This window comes from Canis aureus, chromosome 19 (genome assembly GCF_053574225.1).
Source record: "Canis aureus isolate CA01 chromosome 19, VMU_Caureus_v.1.0, whole genome shotgun sequence".
Classification (NCBI taxonomy): Eukaryota; Metazoa; Chordata; class Mammalia; order Carnivora; family Canidae; genus Canis; species Canis aureus.
The window spans coordinates 40,692,432-40,706,867 of record NC_135629.1 but is presented as its reverse complement, the minus strand read 5'-3'; the positions used below and the strand labels follow the sequence as shown (position 1 = coordinate 40,706,867).

The window sequence follows — 14,436 nt, the reverse complement described above, 5'->3', positions numbered from 1 at the left end:
ACGCACCTCAGTTTCTGCGGCTTTATTTTTGACATACACAACCTCAGACACAAGCTGGGCGGGCAGCGCTAGGTGTACAGAAAGGGGCGGCCCGGCCCAAGGCCCGAGCACCCGTCCCCCGCACGCACGGTCCCGAAGAGACGCAGCTGGCCCAGCCCGGGCCGCAGAGTGGAAGGGGCGCAGGCCTCGGGCCGCGTGGGCACGTTTAGGCAGCTTCCAGGAAAGTAGAGCAGAGAGCGATTCCTAGAGGCGAGGCCTCACAGTTTCCCGAGAAGTAAAGGAACCAGGTCCTTCCCAGGGTGCTCCCAATTTTTTTTCCTCATTAAAACATTTCTTTAAATCGGCAAAAACTAAACCAAATTAAACAGCTTTAAAGTTCCAAGCAATCTATCTAGGGGGCGTGCACGTGGCAAGATGTGCGCGGAGTGAGCAGCGGCTACAGAACTAGCCCAGGCCTTTGGCCCCTGGGGAAACCCCCACACCCAGTGCACAGGCCCCAATGTGAGGGAGGGGTGGGGTCCCTGGCAAGTTGCCACACTGGTCCCCTTCCTCGTTAAGCACCGCCGGTCCCACCCCCCCTAGCCCAGGGGGCTGGTGTTGACTTGGCCCAGGGAAGCACTATAGAGAGGGGTCACTTGAGCACCCCAACCCGTGATCCCGCGTTGCACTTTGGTCCCAAGTTGGGGTTTTGGGAAGGCAGGGCCTGGCGGGGACAGAGCTCTCTGGCAAGGAACAGGGAGAAAGAGTAGAGGCGGAGAGGATGGGTGTACACACATGCCCACCACCCACCAGATAACAGAGCTGGGTCTCCCAAGAGTCAAAAGTGCTGAAAAGAGGGGTCCTACCCTGATGGAACAGCAGCAAATCCCAGGCCCTTCTGCTCTTTTTAGTGCCAGGAAAACACTGAAGATAGTTGGTATAGCCTCTCTCACTATGAAGAGCAGAACGGGGCAGCATCTGCTCCCAAAATATAGGAACTCAGGAGGCACAGCACATCCCCAGGCTGGAGAGGTTCAACTAAAGGGGGTCCCAAGTGGCCCCGAACTCTGTCTTAGCCTCTGCCCTGCCAGGAAATGACAGTCTACACTAATGAAGAGCTAATACCCCTATGGCTGAAGCCACAGAATGGTACAGGAAAGATGGTCGTTACTAACCAGAACCAGGCAAGCTGTCCCTCTCTGTGCCCCAAGGAATGGGAACCTGCCCACCACTGGCACCAGGATCAGAGGACCAAGACAGAGGCGGGGCAGGGATCCATCCAGGAGCCCATTTAAAATGTGTGAGTCTGCATCTCTAAGGACTAGGGAAGTAGTCCACCAGTTAAGGCCTCTCATATGCAGGCAGCATGCTTACCTTTAATGCCCAAACAAGGACATGCCAAAAGTGACAATGACAGTGGCCCTAGGCTCAGAGGTGAGGGCACTAACCTTGGCAATGTTGCTAAGTGAGTGCAGTGTTACCTCCTGGTCTCTGTGCCAGGTCACAAAAAGGTCACCCCTTGGGCCTTCACTGTACCATTGTCAGCACTGAGCAGGGCTACACACCAGGCTCACAGAGAAGGTGCTGGACCAGCAGGGAAATACATCCTGCAATTCATTTGCTACCAGTTCTTTGTAAAAAAGGTAGCACCTGCTGACAACAGGCACAGGGGCAAAAGCTCACCTCTGAGATGGGGGAAGAAATACTTTGCTGAGGAAAGCATGACGAAAATCAATATTTACTAAAGAACAAAGCTACAGCCCAGGAAAAAGATCCCAAGAGACAGGGCTGACAGATGGACAAATGGACAGACTGATGGATCCCAGGGCTGGTAAGACAAAACTCATCAGCAGAATATGGGCACCTGCACCCAAGGCCCAAACAATGTCCCTCTGAGCAGACAAGTTTAAAGCTCTCCCTCACAAGCTCCTTACAACGGGCTGCTGCTTTGAGCTTAGCCTGGGAAAAGGTGACACCCTGAGCAGACCACAGCCCTTGAGCCCTGAGAAGGGCAGCCCATCCAGCAGCAGCACAGCTGCCCAAGCTAGAGGAAGAAGACTCCCACCCAAGCACAAGAACTGCAAATACTGTCTAGGCCAGAGCCACCAGAGGCCTTGAAGCCTGCTGGGACATTGACTCTCCTCGGCAAATAGAGCAGAGATCCCTTCAGTGGGGCAAGGAGTGGCCTCCCCAGGCAAGGGATCTTGGTAAGAAAGGCTGGCTGGGGTGTGCAGGCAGGAAGAGGAGCAGGTTCAAGTGCCAAAGAGTGCCTGGGGATCCCAGGGCCTGCCCTCCGCCATAAGTTGACTTCAGCCCAGCTTCATGAATCTAGCCTCATGCCAAGATCAGAACCGATAAGGACAGGTCCAGCTATGTGCAATTAGCCCTGTGGTACCCTGGGTGCATCTGTTAAAGAGCAGGCTGATGCCCACACCACCAGATTAGAAAGACCCCCAACAGATGGTCACCCAATCCTCTATCAGTAAGGAACAAGAGATGAGTGAACACAGGGGAAAGGAGGGACTGCACCAGCCCAGTGCTTCACCATAAAACCAGCAGGGCCCTACAGCCACAGACCCCAAAGACCTAGGCAAGAAAAACCATTGTCCAAGGGCACCCTGTCCCTGCTGCCAAGCCTATCCACCAGGGGCACTTCTTCCTTCCTAAGTCAGCCTGGACACAGCAGTCAGAGCTGTAGAGCTATAGGAGCCTGGCTGAGAGGATGTGTGTTGTGCCCTCCTTCACTTTATATATATGGATTCCAGGCTACAGCTAAAAACATTTCTTTTAGTTTACACCAAAGAGAAATATAACCCTTTAAAAGCAAGTCTGTGTGTCCTCACGGCAAGTTCAGTCAGAGCAATGGTCCCTGCCTGCGGGTGGAGAGGAAGGGGTTTGGGGGGCCCAGGGCTGGGCCTACTGGTTCTCGTCCCGCATCTGTTCCATGATGCTGATGAGGTTCTCTAGGCCAAACACATAGCCTCGATCCGGCCCGTCATGCACGGTGGGGTCATCCCGGAAGCCCTTGAATGTGCTGTGTGCAAAGTCGATCATGCGGACATCCACCTTGGGTGGAGAGGAGGGGCCGGCCTCAGGGCTGGTGCTATTAGGGCTGGTGCTAGGGCCACAGGGCGGCGCCCCCTCAGGGAGCCCTGTATCCAGGTGCTTGAGACGCATCTCGGCCCGGCGATCCAGGAAGGACTCTGCCCGGCACTCCCTGCCATCGTAGATGACCAGCAGGGAGCTGGAGTAGAAGCGGTAGGAGGCTTGCCGCTCCAGCACAGCTTTCAGGCCCCGCAGTTTGCTCAGGATGGGCTCAAAAAGGTCACGCCTCAGGTCCAGACCGTTGTGCAGGTACTGATAGAGGGCGTTGCGGAAGCCTTCAGTGGAGAGCCCACGGCCATAGTACTTGTTCCTGCAGAGGTAATGCCCTGTGTCCAGCTGGTACACCTGAAAGCCCAGGAGACAGAGCAGGTGAGCACCAGGGAGGTCTGATGACCTTAGAGTGCCCTGGGCAGGCACTGTCTGGAAAGTACTCCTGACGAGCTTTACTCATCCCAATGTCAAGGCAGCAGGCTCTCACAGAGGCTCTGTATCTGGAGCCCATACTAAGGGAACCAGGTAAGGCCAAGAGGGCTTAGGGAACATACCTATAAGGACACACTCAGCACCCTGTGGGGGACTCACCCTCTTGGAGGAGATTCTAGACCACCGTGGGCCCGGAGGACACCTGGCATGGGGAGCAGGCAGGTACATGTGCCACCCAAAATACATGGGCAGCAGCAGCGAGGCTCTCACCAGGGGCAACTCACCTGCATGCCACAGACCCTGACACCCAGTGTAGCTGACGTACTCTGCTCACACTTCCTCATCTGCCGGGCTGCTTTCTCAGCTGATGCATCATCACCATGCTGCCGGGTGCCCATCTTCAGGTCCAGCACACAGGGGTACTTGAAGTGGTGCACTACGTTCTCAAGCAAGAGGAACTCTGGGCCATGGTCAAGGAGAGTAACAGCCACATTCACCATCAGCCCCAGTCAGGAAACCACGACCAAGCTTTTCTAGAAAAGGGGCATTCTCTTCTAATGTAATCTGTATTCACCTCACAAACTCTCAATTGTAGATTTCACACAACTTAGTAATTCTTTTCAAAAAAATTTTTATTGTAGCAAAATATACATAAAATGTATGATTTTAACTATTTTTAACTGTACAGTTTAGTGGCATTAAGTACATTCACATCACTGTGCAACCACCATTACCATCCATCTCCAGAACTTTTTCATCTTCCACAAGAACTAGAAACTGTACCCACCTCACATTAACGCCCATTCCTCTTCATGCCCCCTAACCCCAGTAACTACCATTCTAGTTTCTGTCTCTATGAATAGGACTATTCTAGACACTTCATGTTTGTCCTTTTCTGTCTGGCTGTTTCACTTATCAAAATGTCTTCAGGGCAGCCCGGGTGGCTCAGCGGTTCAGTGCCGCCTTCAGCCCAGGGCCTGATCCTGGAGACCTAGGATCGAGTCCCACGTTGGGCTCCCTGCATGGAGCCTGTTCCTCCCTCTGCCTATGTCTCTGTCTCTGTGTGTGTGTGTGTGTGTGTGAGTGTGTGTGTGTGTCATGAATAAATAAATAAAATCTTTAAAAAAAAAGTTTTCAAATTTTAGACAATTTGTATGTAGCATGTGACAAAATTTCATTCCTTTTTATGGCTAAAAAACTTTTCCATGAGATGTATATACCAAATCTGCTGATGTCATTATTTGTATTTATTCTATTTTATTCTGTCCTATAGGCATACACAAACTAAAGATCTGCAGGTTCACATACATCTCTGGCACCATTAGTAAACCGAGGCCATACTCACGTCATACCCCACCCAAGCCCAAAAAGAAATAAGGAAGACATCTTTGCAGCACTACTACAAACATGAGAGATCAGGTTTAACATTCTCGAATAGTAATCTTAAAAAAAAGTGGATTTAAATTTCTATCATGCCATTTTCTGACTAAACTTCAAACCAGTGGACTATATATTTAAACTTATCCCTTACTACGTATCTGCAACCACCTCAGATAAAGGTATAGGCTTTTCTGTCAAAAGTCATCAGGACCCACAACCTGGACCTCAATTCCATATTGGGGGTCCAGGAAGCAATTCCCTGATCTTGGATGGTAAAATACTTGGCATCACTTGATGATGCACATATCAACACTGCCTAATTCTTTAAAGAATAACTTACAGAAAACCATTACATTTAGCCTTTACTTAATTTCATCACCTGCTACAACTTATAAAAACAAGTGGCAATAGAACTTAAAAAAGGCTGCAGAAACATTGCATAGTGCCTGAGAGCACAGGTCCCTGAATCCTGCTTTGGCCACTCATGGGCATGGGCAAAACACATAACCCTCTCGTGCTTCCATCTCATCTATAAATGGGCATCTTTAGCACTTCCTCAAAAGACTGTTATGAAAACTGAGTAAACAAACAGGGCTCAGCACATTTCCCCTCAGTTTCTCGGTAAGTATTAGTTATTTACAGTCTACTGCTTCAAACACTAAATAATCATCAGAATTCCCATTTTATAATACTTTTTACTTTTACCATCTTAAAGACTATTTATTATAGTTGTTCCGGTATGGTGTTTATCTTAAACAAACAAACAAACAAACAAACAAACAAAAAAACCACATATCACTTTGTAATAATTACCTTTTGGGAGAGGAGAAGCATATGTGTGCACATGCGTACATACACACAGGCAGATCCCGGATTCTAGGTATGCACTGATAAATATGCTAACTACTAGCCACATCTGGCAATTTAAATTTAGATAAATGTAAAATTCTTTAACTCAGTCACAACAGCCACGTTTCAGTTAGTCAGTGTGGCTAGTAGCTACCACACTAAACACAGATACAGATACCTCCACTGTCCCTATAGGACAGCGCTCTTCTGAACTGCCAGGCTTACCAGCTCCAAAAAGCAGAAAAAACCGTGTCAATAAAACGAAGAAAGACAAAGAACCTATGAAAAAGGGAGGTGAGAGCAAGAAGGGCTCCCAGACAGAGAAGGCCTCACAGCCACAGTGCTAGAAGATGTCCTGACACAGGACCAACCCATGGTCCCAGGAGGGGGCACTGCTGAAGGTATGGTGACAAGGATACTGTAGAGCTTTCGGTCCTTGGACTCGGAGCGCATGCGGCTCAGTTGCTGCTTGTGGCAGCGCAGACTCCAGGGATTGTGGCTGATCTTCTCAGAGCTCAGACCGCTGTTGCCATCCAGCATCTGGAAAGGGACGTCGGAGTGGCTGTGGAGCTCCACCTTTGGACTCTTTGCCTCCTGGGAGCTAAGAAGAAAGAACAGGACACATTGCTGAGGAGCTCAGACAAGTCCCCGCGTGGGGTCTCGCTGCACAGGGTGGAGGAGGCCTAGGTCAGGTCTAATCTGCCACCCACAGCCCCTGCTGATGGATGGCACAGGGGCCCTGGATGCATAAGCACATAAAAGTGGGTAATAAGTAGTGTTTATACTTGTGTCTCTGAAAACTGTCTCGAAAATAACTCCTGGCATCAAATTATGTGATGAAGATACCACTCCAGATCCATTAGGAAGGCTATTATAAAAATAAACTGGAACAAGTGTTGTAGAGGATGTGAAGAAATTGGAAGCCCCGTATGCTGCCAGAGGGAATGAATGCAAACTGCTGCAGCCGCTGTGAAAGTCTGGTGGTTCCTCAAAACGTTATACGTAGAATTATCATATGATCCAGCAATTCCACTCCTAGGTACGTACCTGAAAGAACTGAAAACAGGAACTCAAATAGAAACTTGACACTAATGTTCGCAGCAGCATTACAATAAACAAGAGGTGGAAAAACCCAAGTGCCCATCAGTGCATTGAATATGGATAAACAAAAGGTGGCGTCCCCATACAGTGAAGGATTGTTCAGCAATAAAAAGGGAATTCTAATATAGGCTACAACCTAGATGAACCCTAAAAACATCTTGCTAAGTGAAATAAGCCAGATACAAAAGGAGAAATGCTGTAGGATTCCACTCATCTAAGGTAAGTGCATACACAGTCACAGAACAGAAAACAGAACAGTCGCTGCCAGGGACCCGGGGGGATGGGGAATGCAGAGTTAGCTAACAGGTATAGAGCTTGTGCTGGAGATGAAAAGGAGTTTTGAAAATGGATGGTAATGAAGGTTGCAAACAGTGTGTAACTATCAACTGAACTTTACTCCAAGAAAAGGTGAAAACGATAAATTGATAGGTGTACTTTACAATTAAAAAAATACAAAAATAGGGATCCCTGGGTGGCGCAGTAGTTTGGCGCCTGCCTTTGGCTCAGGGCACGATCCTGGAGACCCGGGATCAAATCCCACGTCGGGCTCCCGGTGCATGGAGCCTGCTTCTCCCTCTGCCTGTGTCTCTGCCTCTCTCTCTCTCTCTCTCTCTCTCTCTGTGACTATCATAAATAAATAAAAATTTAAAAAAATACAAAAATTGACAAATGTACAGTTTTACACTTCATAAATATAGGGTGGAGCATGGGAAGCCACTGTCAAGAACATGAGTAACTATCCTGTTTTTATCCACGTCTACAACTGAATTTTTAATAAGTTCTAAAGAAAACATACGCTGACATTACATGCTTATGAATGTCTGCTTATGTTATCAGACTTGGAAGAAAGAGAAAAACATGAAAGAAAACAAAAGCAGGACAGGCCCCAAAGAGCCTGGGTTTCTCACCAGACGAGGTAGAAATGAAGCCACTTCAGTAAGGAGATTGTTTCTAAAGCCAGTCAAACCACAAGACGGTTTTAGTGAAAAGTCTAGTCCAAATGAAAATACAACTTTACAACTTCATTTTCCCCCCAACTTAAAAATCTTTGAAGTAAAAAAAAAAAAAAAAAAAAAAATCTTTGAAGTAACTTGCCAAGCAGAGCAGAGCAGAGCACTAGTGAAGCCATGTGCCCAGGAAACGGCAGAGCAAGTCTGCTGCAGAGGGGGAGCGCTGCAGCAACAGCAAATGCCACTGTCCCGTCCCCAACTCCTGCCTCCTGCAACTGTGGGTGGACAAAGTCAGACAGAACTGAGCCAACCACCAGGGCAAGTGTGTACTGGAAATGTGGATGCTCCCCCACAGGGTGGCTGGCAGGCTGGGTAAAGCGGCTGAAAGACACAGCCAGGCACTACCTTTCCTTCTGCTGGAAACAGAAGAGACACTAATGCCTTTTTTTTCTTATCCCCTTTAAGAAACAAGGTTTATTCATCTGCCATGTAAACCCAAGTAAGTTCTCTGTGCCTACACGGGGAAACCCTTGCCTCTTGGCATCACCCCTGGTGTCACAGCTCTGGTCCTGGTGAAGAAGCAAGCTCTGCTCCTGGGACTAACTTAGAGCATCCGTGAACAGGCCAGATCTCTGGGCACTGCAGATAGAGCTGTCACTTGCAGAGCAGAGCCCTAAACTTTGACACAGGTAGACTTTGATGTTATTCTACATACACTGGCTTTTCACCATATGATTCATGAAGCAACTTTTGTCCTTTGGAGAACAGAAGAAAGCCCACTCTAAGGAGCTGTTGAGAGAAAGACATCAATGCCAGCAATGGCCTTGAAGATTTGGGGAACATTCCTTGTCACCAAGGTTAGGTCCCACAATCATCAGTGAAGAGGAAGCCCCTTGGGGAATGACAAGGAAGCCCTGAAGAAATGCTTCTGCAGACTAGAGTCTATTTTTCCACAAGAGTCTTAACACCTGGAGACCCTCCTTACTAAGAAATGGATATGAAGGCACTCTTTGCATCAGAGATACAGATCTGACCAGAGAGGGTCTCTAACTGAGGACATGGGAGATGACACATCAGACACTCAGACAGATCTCATGGGGTTCTGTGCTCCTCAATGTGAGTGTGTCCTCTTCCATCGATGGGAGTGAGGAGAGCTGGAATGCCCTGGGCTCACAGCTTCAGGAGCCAGGGTATGCAGCATGTGTTGCTGAATGGATTTGATGTCAGAGATAAACTATGTGCCACCACGTCTAAGAAAAGTCCCAAATCTGACTTCTAAGTTGAGTGACAGACCTTATTCACTGAAACTTACTTTTGAGTGAAATAATATATTTTTAAAGAGTTTTTTAAAGTAATCTCTGTACCCAACATGGGGCTCGAACTCATGATCGTGAGATCAAGAGTCGCATACTCCACCGACTGAGCCAGCTAGGTGCCCCGAAATTAAATATAAAGTAATTTAATCATACGGTTTTGATTTCACTTTGTTCCAGGAAGCTCACGTTATTTTTAGTTTAGTTTCTTTCTTTTTTTTATAATTCAGTGGGGTTTTTTAAAGTATATTTACAAGGTTATAAAACATCACCACTATCTAATTTTTAGGATATTTTATCACCTCCAAAAGAAACATCATCCCATTAGCAGTCACTGCCTATAATCCTCTCTCCTTCAGTCTCTGGCACACACAAACCTGCATTCTGTCTAATGCCTTGCCTACTCTAAACAATCTATAAATGGAATCACATAATATGTGTGTTTTTGTGATTTTTTTCACTTAGCACAGGTTTTCAAGGTTCATCCCCACTGTGGCTCATATAAATATGCCATTCCTTTTTATTCATCCATTCATCAGAGGATGGACACTTGGATTACTTTCATTGTTTGGCTGTTAGGAATATTACCATAAACATTTCTTTTGCAAGTTTTGTGTATGAATGTATTTTTTCAATTCTCTTAGTACAGGCTGTTATTCCCAGGAGTAGAATTGATGGGTTTAACTTTCTAAGGAACTGCCTGATAAATGATTTCCAGGGTGGCTACCCTATTTTATTTTACATTCCCATTAGCAATTTAAGAGGGTTCCAATTTCTCTAAATCTTCATCAACACTTTTGATGACAGCCACCCTAGAAGAGTTCACATTTTTTCCATAAAATATCAAGAAACAGAACTCTTTATAGACTATTTTCCTAATCTATAAGAAAAATCATTTCCAATGCAATAAACTAAATTTTAGGTGCAGAGAAAGGGTTAAGAGCTCATCTTAGAGTCTCAGAGAGGTCAAAGAACCTCTTACAGAACCCTTAAATAACATTAGTCCAGAACATAAGGCCTCTCACTGGCCATATGCCATCAATCCTACAAGTCAGAAAGCAGATGCAACCTCACTGTGAACCAAGGTATTTTGACCTCATGTGTGAGACATAACAAAGCTGGAGAACTCAGAGCACACATGGAGAGTACCTTGCTTCCAAAGGGCTGAGAGACCTTCTCGCTCTCTCTTTCTCTCTCTTGACCAGCTACATCCATCCTCAGAAGGCAGGATCATTGGGGTGATGTGACACACCCAGGTAGTTAGCCAAAGAACACCAGCTGTCTTCCCCCAACCTGGAGCCCTACTTCCCTCGGATGCGTCAGGATTCTAGAGAGGTCTCAAGTGTTTGTGCTGCTAGGAACAGATGTGCAACTTTGAGCCCTGCTCACCACCCCCTTACCTCTCAGAGGTTTCAAGGGACAGGCTGGCTCTCTCCTCCTTGTGCTCACTGCCACTGCCTGACCGGTGCAGGCTCCGGCGGGAATGTTTGCGCCGAGGTTGCTCCCGCTCTGGTGTGTCATCCTGCTCCACAGTCTCACTTTCCACATAAGGGTAGGCCACCAAGTTGATGTAACCATCACTGTCTCCCTCAAAACAGACAGACACCACGCCTGTTGAAAAAAAGGCAGCTAGTCAACAAATGTCTACACAGGCTGGGTCTGTGTAGCACAGACTGCTGGTACCTGCTGTCCCACAGCACATCACCTGCCCTGAACCAACTGAAGATCAATGTAGGAACAATGCCCAACAGACACATTTCCAGAATACAGCTGACCACTTACCCCAACTCAAAGTCTGCTACTTGACCTCTGATCATGCATAGGTATATATGTATTTCTCGCTCTCTTCTACAATCTTGGTACTTCCAGTGACTGACTTCTGTACCATTCAGTAGGACTGTGTGTCCTGGAGACACCCACACGTGACAGAACTTAACCATTTAACTTAACTGCTCTGTGATACTGCCATTCCATGTCATCATCTCAATCTGTTTCCTTCTGCCTGGTGGAGAGACATTAAGACTTCTCCCTGCAAAACAATCCCCAAAACAAGTCTTCTGCCCACAGTGAGCATCAGGCTATTCTAACCTCACCAGACAGAATTGCCTCACCAAACCACCGGCACTTCTAGGTTGAGACACCTATTCACCTATTCTCCATGCTATATACTCAGGCAAAAGTTTACAGTCCATTTTATATCAACCAAGTTGTTCATGATTTCTTCTGAATCATTACCAAAGGAGTTAAAATACAATACCTACAAATCCAGCCCAAGGAGTTTTTTAAGAAAGAAACAAAGAAACGAAATGGAAGGGGAAGGGGAAAGGGAAGGGAGGGAAAAAGAAAAGAAAGAAAGAGAAGGGAAGGGAGGAGAAGAACAAAGTCCAGGGGCACCTGGGTGGCTCAGTCAGTTAAACATCTGACTTCAGCTCAGGTCATGATCTCAGGATCCTGGGATCGAGCCCCATGTTGGACTCCTCACTCAGCAGGGAGTCAGCTTCTCCCTCTCTTTCTGTCCCTCCTCTCCACTCATGTGCTCTCTCACATAAATAAATAAAATCTTAAAAAGAAAAGATAAAAGTCCAGGCTCCCCATCATCTAACTTCTACATCCAACCTCTGTCAGCTACATTTAACCTTTCACATTTTCAGTATACATAATTTGCTCTATAATCTGAACAAAGTGAGAAGCATTTATAAATAAGTCAACATGCCAGACCAAGAATATCATTCTTTTTGGCCCTGCCTCTATTCTTCCCTGGGCCCTTTTAGAAAAATTCCTGAAAAAAAAAAAAGAAATGGATTTTTTCTTAAATTCCCATTATGCTGCATGGCAGTGGGCCTCACACCTGCACCCTGGCAGCTTTACACAGATGGCTACCTCTCCTGCAAGTGTTTACCTTTGCAACCTCCTCTCTGTCTTTACTAGAGCCTCATCTGTTCCGGCCTGAATGCCTTCTAGTCTGCAATCTTTTCAGTCTCTGGGGCTGCCCCTTATACTTTGACCTAGAATGTCCTCTAAGCCTGCAACACAGCTGTCATGTTGACCAGGGTGAGGGTTGTTCCTTCTATAGTCCTCTACTTCTCCTTGCTCTTGGTTTACTCCTTGAGTAGAAGACATCTGAAAACAAAATTCTATGTAATCTGCACATAAAGATAGTTCTACTTCTTCCTTTCCAATTGGAATGCCTTTTATTATTTCACTATCTGGACTAATCACACTGGCTAGAACTGACCAAAATGTTGACTATAAGTGGAGAGTATGAACATCTTTGTCTCATTCCTGATCTTAGGGGGCAAAGCAGTGGTTTCATCATTATGATGCTGGCTGAAGGTTTTTCATATATGCCCTCAGGTGGAGGAACTGTCCTTCTATTCCTAGTTTGCTGCTGTTGTTTTATCAAGAATGGATATTGGAAATTATCTAATGCTTTTTCTGCATCTGCTGAGACAAGACATAGATGATTTTTTAGATTATTAATATGGCAAGTTCCATTTAACTTTTGAATGTGAAACCTAACCTGGCATTACTCAGATAATGCAGATAAAGTCAGAACCCACCTGGTTATGATATATTATCCTTTTAAATATTGTTGGACTCAATCAACTAAATTTTACTCAAATTTTTTATATCTAGGTTCATGAGGTCCATTTATTTTCTTTAGTGGCCTTGCAGGACGAGTTGGGACACAATTCTTTAATTTTGGGGGAAGAGTTTCCGTAGAACTACTCTAAGTATTTCTTTCTTAAATATTTAAGTAGAATTCATCAGTGAAACTGTGTAGGCCTGGAGGGGGGTTTTTTCTTTCTTTCTTTTTTTTTTTAAAGTTATTTATTTATTTATGTATGTATGTATGTATGTATGTATGTATTTATTTATTTATTTATTTATTTATTTATTTATATTTTATTTATTCATGAGAGACACAGAAAGAAAGAGAGGCAGAGACACAGGCAGAGGGAGAAGCAGGCTCCATGCAGGGAGTCTGATGCGGGACTCGATCCCAGGACTCTGGGATCATACCCTGGGCTGAAGGCAGGCCCTAAACCGCTGAGCCACCCGAGGATCCCCTAAAGATTTTATATATTTATTAATGAGAGACACACAGAGAGAGAGGCAGAAACAGGCAGAGGGAGAAGGCGGCCCCATGAGGGGAACCTGATGCGGGACTCGATCCTGGGACCCCGGGATCAGGCCCTGAGCCAAAGGCAGATGCTCAATAGCCGAGCCACCCAGGTGTCCCATAAGCCTGGAGTTTTCTTTGCTAAAATGCTTTAAACTCCAATCTCAATTTATTTGACAGTACTATTCAGTCTCCATTTTTTCTTGAGAGTTTTCATTTGTATTATTCAAGAAAGTGTCTCTTTCATCTATGTTGTAGAAGTTTTGGCATAAAGTTTTTCATAATATTCTTTTAGCTTTAAATATCAGTAGACTCTAGTGACAACACATCTATCATTTCTGATATTGGACATTTATGTCTTCTCTTTCTGATCAGTATGGCTAGAGATGTTTTTTAAAAATCAGCTTTTAGTCTTTGGTTTTCAATGATTTTTAAAATTTCTACTCATTTTCTTATTGAATTGTCTTTTTCATAAGGATTGAATTAATTTATAGATTTAGATATATATTCTGGAAACTAATCCTTGGCCAGTTATATGTATTGTAAATATATTTATCCATTTTCTTTGAAGGTGTATTTTGATAAACATAAGTTTTAAATTTTATATAGTTAAATATATCATTATCTCCTTTACGATTAGCTCTTTTGTCTAAAAGAGACTGTTCCAGTCTCGTCTAAAGCTATACTGGAAACCTTTCCTTCTTCTCAAGCACATAATTTTGAGTACCCTGACAGACCACTGGTAGACACAGAGCATCATACCTGCTATGGAGAGAAATGGCTGTGCTGTGGGTAGGCCAGAAAGCAGCTCTACCAGGACTAAAGAAGACTTGGTAATTAAATGAGCCATACAATCAACCAATAAATTAAGGAATACTTATTTTTGATACTGACTTTTTTTTTTACATCATTACTCATACCTAGGTAGTATGCAGATGGGAAAACAAAAATCAATGGTCTTTTAATTCATCTAATATAAGCCCTAATTTTCTTGGCATTTGTGACTAATTTCAATAGACACTAAAGATCACATGTGATGAAGATTTTATTTTTTAAACTATATTCTTAAAAAATACGTAACATTAAGTTTATCATTGTAATCATTTTTAGAAGTACAATTAGTGGCATCAAGTACATTCACAATGTTGTATACAATTTTCATTATCAGGGTGCCTAGGTTGCTCAGTGGTTGAGCATCTACCTTTAGTTCAGA

General features: G+C 45.1%; 1 protein-coding gene across 4 annotated transcripts in view; it reads right to left on the bottom strand.

Annotated features, from left to right (window-relative positions):
- Positions 1-7: 7 nt before the first annotated feature.
- The window catches only part of IP6K1 (inositol hexakisphosphate kinase 1), a 65,417-nt gene continuing 50,988 nt past the window's right edge, over positions 8-14,436 (bottom strand). For 3 of the 4 annotated variants that reach the window (XM_077858864.1, XM_077858865.1, XM_077858866.1), the window contains exons 3-6: positions 10,501-10,711; positions 6,156-6,337; positions 3,792-3,967; positions 8-3,429 (exon numbers count right to left, since the gene is read on the bottom strand). In XM_077858864.1, the coding sequence (XP_077714990.1) occupies positions 2,896-3,429; positions 3,792-3,967; positions 6,156-6,337; positions 10,501-10,711 (1,103 nt within the window). In that variant the 3' untranslated portion in view covers positions 8-2,895. The remainder of the gene's footprint in view (positions 3,430-3,791; positions 3,968-6,155; positions 6,338-10,500; positions 10,712-14,436) is intronic. The other variant, XM_077858867.1, reaches the window with a different exon arrangement.